The 17,657-nt window shown below is 41.6% G+C and overlaps 1 protein-coding gene across 2 annotated transcripts in view; it reads left to right on the plus strand.

The window, feature by feature from the left end:
- The window catches only part of Col9a1 (collagen type IX alpha 1 chain), a 75,104-nt gene that overhangs the window by 12,810 nt on the left and 44,637 nt on the right, over positions 1 to 17,657 (plus strand). The window contains exons 6-16 of one of the 2 annotated variants that reach the window (XM_021157330.2): positions 3,602 to 3,685; positions 4,442 to 4,462; positions 5,820 to 5,894; positions 6,230 to 6,265; positions 6,374 to 6,436; positions 11,092 to 11,145; positions 11,388 to 11,423; positions 13,686 to 13,709; positions 14,085 to 14,138; positions 16,435 to 16,488; positions 17,343 to 17,375. In XM_021157330.2, coding sequence (XP_021012989.1) covers positions 3,602 to 3,685; positions 4,442 to 4,462; positions 5,820 to 5,894; positions 6,230 to 6,265; positions 6,374 to 6,436; positions 11,092 to 11,145; positions 11,388 to 11,423; positions 13,686 to 13,709; positions 14,085 to 14,138; positions 16,435 to 16,488; positions 17,343 to 17,375 — 534 coding nt within the window. Of the gene's footprint in view, positions 1 to 3,601; positions 3,686 to 4,304; positions 4,383 to 4,441; positions 4,463 to 5,819; positions 5,895 to 6,229; positions 6,266 to 6,373; positions 6,437 to 11,091; positions 11,146 to 11,387; positions 11,424 to 13,685; positions 13,710 to 14,084; positions 14,139 to 16,434; positions 16,489 to 17,342; positions 17,376 to 17,657 lie in introns of those variants that run through there. The other variant, XM_021157337.2, reaches the window with a different exon arrangement.

Genomic DNA, 17,657 nt, shown 5'->3' on the forward strand with positions numbered 1-17,657 from the left:
TAGACAACTTAATGAAGGTTCATGCTTGTTAGCAAAAATTAGCGTAGGTGCTCAATACTACCAAATTGTAAAAATATTTCAGTTCATCAAAATCAAAACTTCTACAATTCTAAGTCATCTGGAGATGAGTTAAAATCCTTAATCTTTCTCAGTGGCCCAGCAAAATAAAGACAAGAGTGTTGGAATCTGGGTCGAAACACTAACATCATTTCCTGAGCCTTAACCTGGCTTCAGAAATGAAGTTGGCTTAAGGTTTGTAGAGATGGCCAAATCTGGACAGATTTGAGGACTTCCCACTCACAACACTTCTTTTTCCTTGAGAGAAGGAGCTAGAAAAGATGGCGTGTCCTTTTATGTTCTATTAAGCATTATGCTCTGCTTAGTAGATCTTTAGAGGGTTTTGTTTTTCTGCTCACATTTTTCTCCCCTTATAGACTGTGAACTGTTTGTGGAGAGGGGACAACCTGGCTTTCATAGACCATTTCTGCAGTGCTTGCTTTATCTTGCGGGTTTTTTTTGAACATGTTGACTGAAGGACTAAATTAAAATATTTGTCACGTATATTTTATCAGTGAATATTCAAATAGCAAAAAGGATCCCAGGTATGAAAATGAGAAACGTGGAAATCAGCATTTTAGCTGTATAATGGAAGTCACTTTTACAAAAGCACTCTGCCAATCTTCCTTCAAAATAATTAGCATGCAAATTGAAATTCACATTGCATGCCCAAAAATGATTGTTGTATAGATGATTATTAGTGTGTAGGTGGTGTTTATGGGAATACGCAGATGTGTTCAGAAACCCTTGATCTATGTGGCAGCCCTTGAACAGCCCAGCTTGTATTCACAGATGAAATACATTTCACTTCCCCATTTTTCGGTGCCACAATTGCATTTTCTGCATATTTAAACAGATGCACCAATTTATTCAGAGAGCATTACATTTTTTTTTTTTTGAGATGACAGCTTAATGAAGTACTTCACATTTGTAATAAGTAACTTTGATGAACTATCTAAACAAAGGATTTAGGTTTCCTGGACAGCCATATAATTGATGCTTATCAGGGTGAATCACTTTTCAAAATGGAAATTTCATGCACCCATAGTGAATACCTAGTTTGAACCACCAGTTCACACAAGATTTAGTGAATAAAATTGAGTAGAGTTCTCTTCTAATTTGAAGATTGGGAATGAGGAATGTACTGGCTAGTTTTGTGTCAACTTGACAAAGCTGGAGTTACCACAGAGAAAGGAGCTTCAGTTGAGGAGATGCCTCCATGAGATCCAACTGTAAGGCATTTTCTCAATTAGTGATCAAGGGGGAAAGGTCCCTTGTGGGTGGGACCATCTCTGGGCTGGTAGTATTGGTTCTATAAGAGAGCAGGCTGAGCAAGCCAGAAGAAGCAAGCCAGAAAGTAACATCCCTCCATGGCTCTGCATCAGCTCCTGCTTCCTGACCTGCTTGAGTTCCAGTCCTGACTTCCTTCAGTGATGAACAGCAATGTGGAAGTCTAAGCTGAATAAACCCTTTCCTCCCCAACTGCTTCTTGGTCATGATGTTTGTGCAGGAATAGAAACCCTGACTAAGACAAGGAATATATCTTTTCAGATATATTCTGGTTAAGTTCTTATGTGGTTAAATTCTTTGGGGGAAAAGGAACGATAATTCTCTTTTCCATGTGCTGTTTTGTTGCACACGTGAGTCTGTGACTGCGTAGAGACATAGATGTTGATTTTTAGGGGATGTTCCTGGGTGTGTTTCTATCGTGAGCACACAAGATGGGGATAGTTTTGAATCCTAATGAAAGTTTCTTAATCCAGTTTGGGAGGTTCTAGAAAACAGTAGGAGTGAGTGTACCAGGTTGTAATTTCTCCTTTTCTTTTCTATCCGTTTTAAACATAGATGCTCAGTTGACAAATGGATTGGTTACCTGTCTCAGAAATATGACACACTATGGAAATAGTGTGCTGCATTTTTTAGAAGTGTTGGGAGGTGGTGTAGACAAATTGTTAATTAGGAAAATTTAGAAACCCTCCGCCCTTCCTAGCTATGTGACCTGCTGGAATGAGTTGGCTTCTCTGTCTCACTTTATTGGTCACCAGCCTTAGGTGACATGTATTCCACTATCATTAAGTAAAAATTTATTTCTATTCCATTTTCCATCTTCTTTTTAAAACTTCTACCGCAATTTAAAATAAAACTCAAACAGTTCTTTTCTTCCCAGTAAACAAGACAACGCTGGTAAAAGGAGTGTTTGGCTGAAGTGATTTAACTCTAAGAGGCTGTGTAGCTGGGTGAATCTGTTAGGGATGTCTGTGTTCTACTGTAAAGTAGCACAGCACAGTGCTCCACAGCCTATAGATAATTTTCCATCTTAAACTATGTCCTGATAGCAGCTCATGGTTTCTATTTTATGTGACTTCTTGTTTCCCCCTTCTCTTTATAAGAGAGACACTCACCTTTGCCTTGACTCTCCCTGCGTTTATTGGAAACGAAGAATTTTGCTTTGCTGTGTCTCAGCTTCCACTTTCTAACCACTCTCAATTCTGGAGGTGTCTGCAGCAATGGCAAACACGTATCTCACATCTTTCTAGAGCTGGCAGAAGTCTATCTCATATCTTTCTAGAGTTGGTCCTTTTGTCAGGCAGGAAGGTGTGGAACTCACTGGCTGAAAGAAAGCAGCAGTATTTAGAGTTGAGACCTGGCCACCTAATCGCCTGCTTCGGCCAGTAGAATTTACTGATCAAAAAATACGGACCTACTTTCCATCACATAACAAGGAATCTGCCTCCATAGAAGATGGTCCAGCAATGACTTTTGGCTTCCGATGGGATCTGCAGGTTTTCTTCGCCTTACCATTCAAGGGTTTCTTCGGATTTAAACCTGGCAACTCTTGGCTTCCTTTGTTTCCTCCTTGCTTTAATTTTCCTCCCCTAGCACCCTACTGAGAGTATTAGAGGTTATTTGCACGAGATTTTAAGTCTTTAGAAGTTTATCTCTCTTCAAATAATGAACAGTAGTATCCAATATTTAAATAACTTGAGCAGCCCTCCCACCACCATGCAGTCCTAGATTCTCCAGGAAGGATGTTTCCCTCAGGACTAAATTTTCTTTCTTGCATTTGTTATCTCTGCAGTGACCTCTTGCTGTGTCTGCCTCTAATCTCCCAGGTGAAGGTTTAGCATCAGTATTTCCCGTGGAAATAGACCTGGATGGAGGCTGGAGTAGCCCTGCTTCCCAGGGGTTGCTCTGACACTTCCTGGCGTGTGCTTTGGACACTACATTTTACTAGCGTCTATTTCTGGAGGTTGTGGTGAGAACAGAAATAGGAAGAGGTCAGAGCCAGTGGTCTGTTCCTTGGTTAGGGCTACTCCGGGTGAATCGTAGGGAAGCCATCACCTGCCAATGCTGAGGAATTTGGGAAGGCTTCCAGCCATCTCCATTAGAAACTGCTCAGGGAAAAGTCAAGGCTGTGTTTCACTGAGCTAAGTTCAAAGGACTCCTGTTCTGTTTAGGATTATAGACCACATCAAACAACAACAACAACAACAACAACAACAACACTCCGTTGCACATAACCTGCTCTCTTGCTTTTCCCCAGTTTGAACTCCAGTGGATGCTGATTCACTGTGACCCCCTGAGACCCAGGAGAGAAACCTGTCATGAGCTGCCAGTCAGAATCACAGTGAGTCCTCGAACCAACTTTCTCCCCATGTCACTGTCTAGTCATTACCAGTGTCTCAGTGTCTTTCTCTTTCCCTGGAGTAGTGCTTTGCTGTACTGACTAGCTGGGAATTAAAGAGACACAGGTCCTTCTTGCAACTTGGCTGTAGGACCCTTCACCGGCAGACCTGTATCTGGTACTCCTGTTGGTGGCTTACCATCACCATTCAGAAGTATCTCTGCAGGAATACTGGGGGGTAAGGGGGTAGTGTCTCCTCCCCTGTAGGGCACAGACCTTTGGCAGACTCTGGGGACAGCCAGAGGCTAGACTAAGAAGAGTGGGCTGGAGGAAGAACTGTGCATTTAGGCCTTGGTGCAGCTGCCAGGAAAGGGTTAACTGGGACTGTTGTCATTTTATCCCTCCTCCCAGGCCTGTTAGCTCTCCTCCAATCCCCAGGACCCTCTTCAGGGCGATTCATAAAGAGAAGAAACCCAGGTCCCCTTGGCCAGGCACCTTTGCAACCAGCACCCTGGGTGAATTCGGAAGTCCGTGTGCTACTTTATGCACTTGGTGGGGTATAGAAGTCTAGAGGGCATCAGGCTGCAGAGCCAGCCCAGAGGATTGGCAGAGAGCAACAGGAATGGCCTGGGCTGCCTGGGGACGAGGAGTGCTTGGGTTGTCACTGATGCTGTCTGGGCTCCGCTTGTGTGCTGCTCAAGTAAGTTGTGTGTGAGTTTGCCCGGTACCTTATTTCTTTCCATCTTTTTCTGTCCGTAGACCAGCCAGACCACCGATGAGGTAAGCTGGGAGAAAACCCGAAAAACACTCCATTTCCCAAGCATGTGACAGGAAAAGTAGGTGGTGGTGAAGCTGTTCTGGGTGTGAGAAGTCAGAGTACCCTCAGGGCTCTCGGGGCCCTGCAGCCTGAAGCACCTCCAGCAAATAGGGTCTGACTGGGCGCCTCTGATGAGTCGTGGATGTGGCGAAATATGGGCCATTTCCCCACTTAGACTCTAACATTAAAGGCACAGTACTGGGGGGGTAGCTCATGATTCAAGACCAGTGCTTACATTTTTGCTGTTTGTTCTTGTTGTTACCTCTTCTCTCAACCTGGGTCGTGCTCAAAAAATCAGGAGTTCTTTCCCCAGCTCCTGCAGCTGTAGAAAAACCGCTAAACCTCGAGATCCTGCAAGCGATTTAGGACTGAAGCCTGGCAGCCTTGAATCCCAACAGAACTCCAGCAACTTCTCCCTAGACTGCCCGCCCTGCCTCTTCCCTTGGCTCCTGGCGAGGGAGAGTGAAGCCAGGCAGGGAGGCCAGGGGAGGTTTGAGGTTTCACTTACAGAGACCCCATTGTAACCTGTCTGGTCCTTGGAGTTCAGGAAAACAAAGTCTTTCCTGATTAAAGCAGCCTTTCCCTCGCCCTCTCTCCCTTTCCCCCTTCTCCTCCCTCTAGAAGCAGAGGGGGAAGAAAAAAAAGTGTTCCCTAAAGCAACACATTTATACTGTTTCAGGCGCCAGTATTCCCTGTAGACCTGTCAAAACAGCTGTCTGCAAGGGCTCACAAGCTAAGGGTCTGTTTGCAATTTGTGTAGCTTTTGAAGCAAGGTGCAAAGACCCCTTGTCAGGGAGTATCACTGCTGGTGAAAGTGAAATGAGGTCAGGCTCCTGAATTCAAGGCCCTTCTGCCCCATACCTCCCAAACCTACCAGCCCCCTCCTTCCCCCCAGTCCTGCTCCCAGTCTACTGGACAGAGAAAGGCTTGCAGTGGTAAAGAGCTGCTTGTCCTGGAGCGGCTTCAGACTTGAGGCAAATGACTGATCAGGAGCAGAGGTTTCAAATGACCTTGCTACCTATTTCTTAACTCCCTTTGGCTGAAAGTGGACATTAGATATCCACTTCTTTTTATGTATTCCAAGAAGGCGAGGCCCAGTGAACTCCCCTTCCATTTAAAGACATCACTTCTACTCTACCTTGGACAGTTTACCTAGTAGAATATAGAAACACAATATTTTCATTCAAAACTGTATCCACCATAGAGAGGCATCCTTGCTGGTGTGTGTGTGTGTATGTGTGTTTTAGGGAATAAGGGCTCTGTGTAGTTCCTTTGCGTACACATTCCTCTCCACTAACCTCTGTGTGTTGTTTTTGGCAGAGAGGTCCTCCTGGTGAGCAGGGGCCTCCAGGGCCTCCCGGGCCTCCTGGAGTTCCGGGCATAGATGGCATTGATGTAAGTTTCTATGTCCCTTGTTCTCTAACCCAGCCCTTTCCCATTACTTCTTCAGCTTTGGATGAGTTGTTAGAAAGGGCCAGACAGCCCCTCCCTGTCACTCCCATAGAACTAAGATCAAATGGTAGTGAAAGTTCTAAATTTGATACTGTAGCCTGGGAATTGTTAAGAGAAGAGACTAGTTCTGTACCTGTGGATCCTTGGGGCAGCAACTTCTATCTTTAGACCCCCACCCTGGCTTCTGCCAACATCTTTGTGGTGTACATACCCGAGACACTTCATGGGACCCCAGCTACTCTTATGCATGACTTATATCCCTGTCTCTATGTCTCCAGGGTGACCGAGGTCCAAAGGGTCCCCCAGGACCTCCGGTAAGTTGATTGGCATGATGGTGCTGAACTTCCTTTTTAAAAATGTGTTTTGTAGACATGTGTCTTTGAAGAGTCTCAACTTTGCTTCATTTTCTCTCCATTGCTCAGGGTCCTCCTGGAGACCCAGGCAAGCCAGGAGCACCAGGCAAGCCAGGCACACCAGGAGCTGATGTGAGTATGTATATGTATATGTGTATGTGTGTGTGTGTGTGTGTATATGTATGTATGTATGTATATATGTGTGTGTGTGTGTGTGTGTAGGTATAATGTGTGTGTGTGTGTGAGAGAGAGACAGAGACAGAGAGAAACAGAGACAGAGAGACAGAGAGTGGTGGTAGGAAGAGGAGAGATGGAGGGAGGGAGGTGGTGAGGAGAGGACAGAGGGGAGAGGGCAGAGGACAGAGGGGGAGAAGGGAGAGGAGAGAGGGAGAGAAACACTGTTACCCTGAAAAGTGTCCTGTGAAGGTTGACCTCAGGGGTTTCAGTCTCTAATAGTCACTCTCCATTCAGCCTATAAACTGTCACCTTCTCTGCCTGCAAAGGGAAGAAGGTGGTGGCACATGGGTGCTGGTGGGTGAATGGTGAGCTTCATCTTCCTCCCTGGATTAATTACAAAAGGAGAGTTGGAGTGAGAGAAGAGCACTGCTCTTCCTGAGCATGGGAGTTCAATCCCCAGCACCAACAGGGCAGCTCACAGCCATCCCAGGAGACCTAAAGCTCTCTTTTGAGCTCTGGGAACAGAATGAACATGGTGCATGGGTACACATATAGACAAAATATCTAATACATTCAAAATAAGAAAATAATGTAAACATTAAAAAACAATAACACTAGAAAACAGGGTGAGTGTAGGAAAGAACAGAAAACATTTCAACTCCCAGGAATATTTCTTTAAAAAATGAAAGTTTGCTCAAAGTGAGTGTCAGAGTTTGTTTGGATACTGTAGGGGCAGTCAATGCTTAGTACAGACAAACAAGACATTAAAAATCAGCTTGGGAAACGGGAACTTAAAAGCCAGTTTGGGAAGACATTCAGATGCCCAGCTATATGGTAAATAATATTTCTCCAGAGTGAAGTGAGTTTGGCTTTCTCAGCTTCTCCTCTCTCTGTGCACACTGCTCCTTGTTGGTTTGGTCCTTCCTCAGAACCTGAGTTTTGTCTCTGGCTTGCAAAGAGATGGCATTTGTTTTCCAGGGTTCCTTAAAGTCACCCTCCCAACCATCTTTTGTTTTGCAAAACCTAGAGGCTTTTCTAAAGAAAGAAAGCACCCCAAAACATACACCTGTTATTTCCAAGATTTTTTGCAAGTTTTTTAAAAAGCTCCATCATTCTGAGAGAACAAGCCAGCTGCATTTTAGCTGTTACTCAGGGTGACCATGTGATGGCTTCGGAACAGCAAAGCGGCAAGCTCCAGCAGTGGGCGTGGCAGAACGATTGAGCGGCAAGCTCCACCCTTGAGCAAGCAGGTTTCAGGCTGGGGGAGGTTACACTCAGACATGCCTTCTGCTGCGACTAAGTTGGCAAGGGTGTATGTTTCTGTGTTATCTAGTGTTTCAGGGGACAGACTTTGCTTACAAAAACTTAAGCTTCTAGTTTAAGTTTCTATTTCATTTTTTTTGTGTGGATTTTTTAATGGCAGCACATAAGCACCTGTAGATTAATGTGTACATATCAACGCATGTTTGAATACTACACATGAAATTATGTAATTTCTTGGCTACTGAGGCTTTGGAGATTGAATTACTTGAAATTGTCAGCGTATAGGAAGAATGTCTGATAAATAAAGGCCACTGGTTAAGTTCCTAATGTACTGTGAGTCGCCTTTCTACTTTTCTTGGAACTTCAGGCAGCCTTTTGTTTTGGAGGAAGAGAACATTTCTGATTCAGTTTTTAAACGTGTAATTGGAACATAAACCATTCATCTAAAATCTTGTCTTCCTGTTGAACTTTAACTTAATTTCAGACAATGCTGGACTCCACTGTCCCTCAGTCTGTTTGTTTGGTTATGTATATAAGATCTTGCTATGGAGCCCAGGGGTGCCTGGGTCTCAAAACCCCACCTCAGGTGTTAGAATTAGAGGCACATACACAGGGGCCAACTAGCTCCTCAGTCCAATGGTTCTTTTGTAACTTGCCTAACCATTGGTGTTTGTTTGTTTCTTTTTTGTTTTTTAAATTTCAAATCATAAGCAGCCCTTTCCTCCCCTTTCTTAAAGTTATGTTCCCATTTGGATCAACACATGAATGCCCTCTGAATTTTGTAGTAGAACAGGAAAGCACAGTTGACAGCCCCATGGTGCAAAAGAGACATTCGCTATGTCAGAAGCTGTACATGCATCTTAGATTGCCACCTTTGACCCTGAAATTGTCCATAAGAAGAAACCCAGGATGGAAGAAGGAAGCAAAAGACAGAGGGAAAGAGAGGTGGGAAAAGAGTGTTTTAGCATTCCTTAGATGTGAGAGAACTTAGCTGTGGCCTTTTCATATGCTTGGAGTATTTCCCTCAGGCCCTGTCTCAGATATTACTCCCTTTGGCTTTACCATAACCTAGAAAGTAGATCGTTCTAATGTTATTCTCCCATAAAAATGAAAATGAAAAAATTATAAGGACAAGTAATTTCCTCAGAGATCCAGAGTTATGTAGCTGCTGGGACTGCAGAGACTTTTGTATCTATTGAATTCACTTTAGGCAACTCAGGTCTATCTACCCTCCAGGAGACACAGAGAGGTTCTTAGTCTACCCGAACGTGCTGGGTCTCATCTTCTTAAGTGACGAGTGTTTGGGAAGAATAGAGGAAAAGAGTGATAATGGATGTTTTGGTCCTCATGTTACCAACTAGGAAGAATGATACATAATACACTAAGTGTTGAAAATCGCTTACAATTGACATCCAATGATTGTGTGTAAGTACTGTAATGCATCCTTTGACTCAGAGCCACTTGTGACTTCTGCAGCCAGGGAGTGTCCTTACTCCCCTCTCACTGAGTTCATGTTAAAGCCTTTCACTGGGGTTGAGAAAAGACATTTTGAGAACAGTGAGCAGTAACCCTCTCAGAATGTACCATCCACTCTGCCCAGAGCCTGGGGAATACAACACGTAGGAAAGCCTTGGAAGAGCTGTTTTGACAGTGAACTCAGAGACCTGGATCTCTCTCTAATCTCTTTGTCTTCTGCTCTTTGTTTCACTGTGAAACTTATCTTCTTGGTGATATTTAATAAAACGACTGTTGGAGGAGTTGTTTGTCAGAATCCAAGACAGGGACCATGTTTCCCATGTGCCATGGATTTTTGGTAGATTTGTATTACTGCTATGCTTCAAGTGGTATGCCTGTCCTCAGCTGAGCTGCTGAGATGCTGGCAGGAAACAGGAAACAGAGTGGCAAGGACAGGTATTCCCCTGACAAATGGTGGTGTGAAGGCTCACAATGACGTTCCAATATTATTCTATCTGGAGCTCCGTCTGCATAAGCATTCCTATGAAAGCAATTCTCCCTGCCATTGGAGAGATTTCTTCTCTGTAATATCTTTGAAATTAGATTTAGAGAGTTTTATTGCAAATTGGATTTTGAAAATTGTGCATGCTGTGTGTGTTCACCTATCTCCAGCCCCTCCTCCCTGCACCTATCAAAGTTGAATCTTCTTTTCTTTTGTGGTCATACAGAATAGAGACACCTGAGCCTGACTATAACCTTGTACCCAAAGGACAACTATGTTACTATTATGGATAATAATCAATAGAGGGATTATTGCAGGTGCTGTTTGCTTCAGGATGCTTAGAAAGCTCTGTAAACAGTATTTTATTCTTACAGGACCCAAATAAGACAGGGAGAAGAAGTGGAATTATATATAGGGGTTGTTGTTAAACTATGTGACATTATATAGTCATGATGTTAAATGCTTTTCATTCTTGGAATGGACAAGATTTGCACCCCTCAGAGATGTTTCACAACAGGAGCAGTTGGTTAAGACAATATTCTGTAAGGTCAAAGCTCATGAAAATGGCCAGGCAGTGAAGAAGTCTGAAGAGGCCAAGAAGGGTCATGCTATGGCTACTAGCCAGATTTGGTTAATAGCCAGATGTGGTTTGCTATCATGGCCCCAGATCTGCTTTTTATTAAAGGAGATGATGAAATAAAATATTACTAAAAACAATAAAATGGATAGGAAATACATTTAATACGTGTTAGCATGAGATATGATGGCTAGACATATATACTAGGCTTAAACTATGCAGAGCAGGTAGTACACATTGTTACATGGTTTTACTGAGAAAAATGCTTTCAAGTTGTTTTTATTTTAACATAAAAGTTAATATTCTTCACTTAGTTGTTGCATTGCTAAGAAATGGTTGGGGTTTTAAATTGTTTGTATTTATTTCATATTAAGAAAACATTGCATTAGCTTTCAAGACATTCTTGCCCCATATCTAGAAAGACACATAATATTTGTATTTTGTAGGCAAAGTGAAGTAGAAACATAAATCTGGCAAATGGGTAGAGTCAATGTCCATGAGGCTGGAGTGGAGAATACTATAACTGTTACAATTGTATTTTCTCAAAGCAGAGATTAAAAAAAATCCCACTAAATTATTGAATCTGTGGCAATGCAGCTACCAATTGTCACATATTCAACAGAAGAGAAGTCAAAAGCAGAGCCCATGGTAAATGTTTTAAAAGAAGGATCTATTGGAAAGTATTACTTAATAAATACTTGCATTATTCATGGGTAATCAACCTACACATAACTGGTAAAATAAAAACTTCCTGTCCAGTGATTTTTCTAGGGTTGTTACAGTAGCGCTGACACTATTTTCTTGCTTCACTAGGGATTAACAGGACCTGATGGATCCCCTGGCTCTGTTGGACCAAGGGGACAAAAAGTAAGTTAGCCACCTGGTCTTACTTTTATAGTGTTCTTACTTTTATAGTGTTCTCAAATGCCAACAAAAAAGTCCCCAAAGAAAGGTGCTTAATTTTTGAAATCAACTGAAACACTGAGTGGTGGACTGTACTAATGATTTTGATATCTATTCAACTTGCATATATCCATATTTGTGCTACAAAACTACATATGCTACAAATACTACAGTGAAGCTATTTTTATTTATTTCTTTATTTTTAGGGAGAACCTGGTGTACCTGGGTCTCGTGGATTTCCAGTAAGTATTTTAAGCAGTAAAGCAACAAAACTGAAAGTCCATCTTTAGGTAAATTCTGCCATTCTGAAGAAAAATGTAATGCTGTTTTCTACATGGCAGAGGGCATGTGACTCACCTGGCATATAAATATATATAGTAGGTATATTTAAGCGTACCTATTCTGAGTAAAAAAGCTTAAATGTATGGAATAAAATACACATCCATATCACGTGAGATTTTTTAATGTAATTTAATTTTGAGACTGACAGAATCATATCCTCCAGCCCAGACTGACCTGGAGTTTACCATATAGTCCAGGATAGCTTCAGTCTCACAATTCTCCTTCTGTCCCAGCCTCCTGAGGGTTGGGGTTACAGATGTGAGCCACATTGCCTATCTGCAGCTGCTGGTTCTGTTTCAATGCCAGAAAACATACCTTGAGCAATAATGTAATGATCCAAGTATGGTCTAATAATTTAAACCTTAGTCATGCACCATGCCACTCACAGATGTGGATCTGATAAAACCTCAACCAATGAGCTATGTCACGACTCACCTCGGCCATGCATTGCTCAACAGGGAAGTGCAGCGTTGTGTGTGTGCACGCGTGTGCATGTGCGTGTGCATGTGCGTGTGCATGTGCGTGTGCGTGTGCGTGTGTGTGTGTGTGTGTGTGTGTGTGTGTGTGTGCTTTCTAGGCTTGCTTCTCCTTTCTTGCTTGCTCTTGGCCCTCTTTGCTGGTCATCAGCCTGTATCCTCTCTCCTCTCCACCTGCTGTTTGCTTCCTATCACCCACTCTTCCCTTTCTATTGGCTCCTTAGACAGTTACACTTCTGCTTTTAGATCATGTATACAAACATGATTGCATGGATCTATATAAAATCTAGGATTCATAACTTAAAAACAAAACAAAAAACCCTGATGCTTGTCTTTCTGTACTGGTTGGTTTTGTGTGTCAACTTGACACAAGCTAGAGTCATCAGAGAGGAAGGAGCCTCAGTTGAGGAAATGCCTCCACGAGATCCAGCTGTAAGGCATTTTTTTAATTAGTGATCAATGAAGAAAGCCCAGCTCATGGTGGGTGGTGCCATCCCTGGGCTGGTGGTCCTTGTTTGAGTTCCTGTCCTGACATCCTTTGCTGATGAACAGCAATGTGGAATTGTAAGCTGAATAAACCCTTCCCTCCCTAACTTGATTTTTTGGTTTTGGTGTTTTGTCTCAGTAATAGACACCCTAACTAAAACACTTTCAGAGACTGACTTCATTTGCTATATATGTTTTCTTGCTTGTTGGAGTTTGTTATCTACTACTCTCTGTGTTGGGACTAAGATGGGATGGATAAGCAAGATGTGGCTTCAACCCATAATTGTGTATGTTCTGCTTTGACCATGGGATCCAAAGGACAGAGGAAAGAGAGGTAAAATGAGGAGCTTTAAAGCCAAATAGCATATTCCATAATGATCCCATCAGAAGTTATTTCAGGAATGATACCAAGTTAATTTAAATATCTGTTATACTTAGTACATAGAAAGATAAGCATACCTGTTAAAAGAGAAAGTAAATTTATTTTAACAATTTACTTTTTATTTATGTATGCTTGAGTCTGCATGAGTTCACGTGTATTATGTACATGCAAATGCCTTAGAAACCAGAGCCTTGACTTTCCTGGAATTTCCATTACAGATGGTATAAGCCACTTGATGTCAGTGCTGGGAACAGAACTCATGTCCTCTCTGAGGGCACTCAGCACTTCTAACCAAGGAGCCATCTCTCTAGTCCAAAGGGGGATATAGCTCTAAAAAATATTACCTCTTTGCTCTATGTGGCTGTGACTAGTTTGGGGAATATCTAAATATTATCTATTACAACCTGGAAAGCTGTGTTGTCTTTACTGCAGATTTCTTATACAGATGAAGAAAATCTTTTACTTATCTGGTTGTAATGCATCGCTGAATGAGGCCGAGCGTAAACGGCTTCTTCACATCTGTGTGGGAGGGTGAGCACCCATGGGTTCTTTACTTTGAGTTTCTGTTTAAAATCCTTAGCAGACCAGTACTAGGCAGCACAGAATCAAGGGAAGGTTTCAGGACCAGAGACAAGCTTCTGGCTTCATCTGGGGCAGAGTGGCATTGCTGCCTCTGACCAGGGTTTTCTTTCCGTGAGCATCAGTGTCTACTTACACAGCCGGAGTGTGTCAGCTCCTGTGAACTGAGCCATGTCTCTGACGACGCTTCTATGGCATTTAAGTCACAATCCATAACCATTTTTATTTTGATATTTTAGGGCCGTGGTATTCCAGGACCCCCTGTAAGTATTGTTTCATTGTTTATTTTTACAAATTCTAGAAAATATTCTATTTCTAAAAGTCTGACCCCGACCCTGTATCTATTACTGTAACCAGTGGGGCTTATAGACTTGTCTATATAATGTTACGTAGCTCCTAATGCCAAGACCCCTATTCTGCCAAATAGGGATACCAAATAGGAAAATTACCAATTTAGGAAATTTCTGTTTCTTGTTAAATCATTAAAGTTTTGTTAAACGAATTATGCTCTCACTGCAAGCCAACACTAGCAAAGATAGATAATTCTAAGTCTGTTATTTATCATCTTTGATTGAATTTGTGATAGACTGTAAAAGTATGCATAAATCACTTTGTCCACTTTGATTTGTTGATTTCAGGGTCCTCCTGGGACCACAGGACTTCCTGGAGAACTTGGCCGAGTAGGCCCTATTGTGAGTAGCCTGATACACTTTGACTGACATTTGCTAACTTGACAGAAGGTGCTATTGGTGAAGGCAGATCACCCCACTGTCCTCCACCTCCTGAAACTCCAGAGAGTAGATGTATTTTATTTCAGTTAAGCATTGCTTCATAATTTTCAGATTGAGTTTCAAATTAGGGGGTGTCATCCATTGTTACGCTCTCATCTAGGATTGGAATCCAGTGGCTTTTGTGTTAAAATATTTAAATGAAATTAAACAATGGTGCTCTGTTATCACTATGCATATTTAAAGTAGATGCATTAAATTATAATCAGAATTTAATTATAATTAAACAGGAAGAAAGTGAACTTGATTGAGATAATTGTTGATAAAAGGTGTTTCATGTGATATTCTGTAAATATTTAAATATGTTGAAGCACTGATATTATGATAAAGTATGAAATTATTTGAGGAAAGGGGTCAGATTCCAGGTATCTTTTTTTTTCCTGTTTATTTTTATTAGATATTTTCTTCATTTACATTTCAAATGCTATCCCCAAATCCCCCTATACCCTGATCCCCAACCCACCCACTCCCACTTCCTGGCCCTGGCATTCCTCTGTACTGGGGCATATAATCTTCACAAGACCAAGGGCCTCTCCTCCCATTGATGGCTAACTAGGCCATCTTCTGCTACATATGCAGCTAGAGACACGAGCTCTGGGGGTACTCGTTAGTTCATATTGTTGTTCCTCCTATAGGGTTGCAGACCCCTTTAGCTCCTTGGGTACTTTCTCTAGCTCCTTCATTAGGGGTCCTGTGTTCCATCCAATGGATGACTGTGAGCATCCACTTCTGTATTTTCCAGGCACTGGCATAGCCTCACAAGAGACAGCTATATCAGGGTCCTGTCAGCAAAATCTTTCTGGCATATGCAATAATTTCTGGGTTTGGTGGTTGTATATGGGATGGATCCCCTGATGGGGCAGTCTTTGGATGGTCTATCCTTCTGTCTCAGCTCCAAACTTTGTCTCTGTAACTCCTTCCATGGGGATTTTGTTCCCCATTCTAAGAAGGAACTAAGTATCCACACTTTAGTCTTCCTTCTTCTTGAGTTTCATGTGTTTTTCAAATTGTATCTTGGGTATTCTGAGCTTCTGGGCTAATATCCACTTATCAGTGAGTGAATACCATGTGTGTTCTTTTGTGATTGGGTTACCTCACTCAGGATGATATCCTCCAGATCCATCCATTTGCCTAACAATTTCATAAATTCATTGTTTTTAATATCTGAGTAGTACTCCATTGTGTAAATGTACCACATTTTCTGTATCCATTCCTCTGTTGAGGAACATCTGGGTTCTTTCCAGCTTCTGGCTATTATAAATAAGGCTGCTATGAACAGAGTGGAGCATGTACCCTTATTACAAGTTGGAACATCTTCTGGGTATATGCCTAGGAGAGGTATTGCTAGATCTTCCAGTAGAACTATGTTCAATTTTCTGTGGAACTGTCGAACTGATTTCCAGAGTGTTTGTACCAGCTTGTAATCCCACCAGCAATGGAGGAGTGTTCCTCTTTCTCCACATCCTCGCCAGCTCTGCTGTCACCTGAATTTTTTATCTTAGCCATTCTAATTAGTGTGAGGTGGAGATTCCAGGTATCTTTCTTCTTTATTTATGTTTTCTGTTGCAAAGTTACCTACATATATGTTTTGAATGGATGAATAGAAATGATCATATATATATATATAATTATATATATATAATAATGATGCTCCTGACTTTTTATGTAAAATATTAGGAAGGAAAAGGTGCCGACAGTAAAGCCAGAGTAACTTGAACCCACCTTCATCTGTGTGGCTTATTTGAACTAAGCTATCTTTGTTTTACCATCCATTGCATGCATTTAGTGACCGATCAGGGTAGGTGGACTGCAGAAGAAAGAGCCTCCATGCTCAGCCTTAGGCTGAACACAAGCTCTCTTTTGCTTCAGTTGTCTGAACAACACTAGTAACACTGGCTACTCTGGTTTACCTGTAGACCAGCTAGAACAATTCATGGGCATTCTGATTTGTGTTTTAAGTGGGTAGAGTCATTATCCTATGGATAGTTGGTTTATGTTTCCCCTGTGTCTTTTTCGGTTTTTTTTTTTTTTTTAACCTTGTTGAGGCCAGAATTCCTTCGTTTGGGCTTGGTGGTCCATCGATGACTGTCCGAGTTCTGCCAGACTTTTGAGTCATGCCATTTTCTCATGACTCTTTGGTTTTATGTTCTGTGTTCTGAACCTTGTGTAACTACTGTGTCTCTATTTTGAAATGACCTAGGGCGACCCTGGGAAAAGAGGACCACCTGGCCCTCCTGGCCCCCCAGGACCCAGTGTAAGTAATTTTCAGTTTAAATTTTGTTTGCACCCGAGAATGGGGGCTGAAGAACCACAGACACAAATGTGGAAGTATCTATTAATGAAATCATTGCTTTCCAGTTCCAAAATGGCTACAGCTCTTTTCATTTCTTTGTTTCATTGCTTCTTTCTTTCTTTCTTTCTTTCTTTCTTTCTTTCTTTCTTTCTTTCTTTCTTTCTTTCTTTCCTTCCTTCCTTCCTTCCTTCCTTCCTTCCTTCCTTCCTTCCTTCCTTCCTCCCCCCCTCTCTCTTCCTTCCTCCCTCCCTCCCTTCCTTCCTCTCTCTCTCTCTTTTTCTTTCTTTCTTTCTTTCTTTCTTTCTTTCTTTCTTTCTTTCTTTCTTTCTTTCTTTCTTTCTTTCTTATCCCCTTACAGCCTGGTTCATTTTAGAATCAGTAGAGGGACAGTTTCCCCAGGAGACACCTTGTTTATTTGCAGCTTTTTAATAGTTGTAATTTCTTATGTGCTCAAAACTTTGGCATGCAGAAGAAGCATTTTTGAACAAATTAGTTCTTGCTAAGTTTTTCATAGTAGAAATAAGAAAAATGGTTGCAGTGTGTGACACTCTGTTTTTATTTACCTGTCAGAGCATCCTGCTTTGTCTATATTGCCAGTCATGTATCCTCTGCAATCAGATAACCAGCTATCTTATTTAAGGATAAGATTTAAGGTTCTTTGAAGATATTGCCCATCAATCAAATATTCAAACATTAACATATATGTTTGTATTTCCCTTGTATCTTATAAAACTAATATTCTTATATTTTTGAACATTGGAAATTTCTATTGTTCAGAAGTTAGAAGAAATCATCTATTTTATTCTTAATTTTAGGGAACAATTGGATTTCATGATGGAGACCCATTGGTAAGACTTTTCTTATTAATACAATTTGACTTGCAATTCTTTCTTATTAGCATATAATAATATAAAACAATGGGTTTAACCATGATGTTTTATACATGTGTTCAAGACAACAGTTTTAATTTAAAGACCACATAGTCTTCTGATGATCTCCCTTTAAAATGATCTGACTGGAATATACTAGACTTCCGTGTTTCACTTTAACTTATACTGTAGAGCCATGTGGGACTTGAGGCTTCTGCAGTTGCAGGCTGTGTTAGGTTTCTTACTAGAGAAGGATTTCTG

Source organism: Mus caroli, unplaced genomic scaffold (assembly GCF_978045245.1).
Source record: "Mus caroli unplaced genomic scaffold, Mus_caroli_1 scaffold_1, whole genome shotgun sequence".
Taxonomy (NCBI): Eukaryota; Metazoa; Chordata; class Mammalia; order Rodentia; family Muridae; genus Mus; species Mus caroli.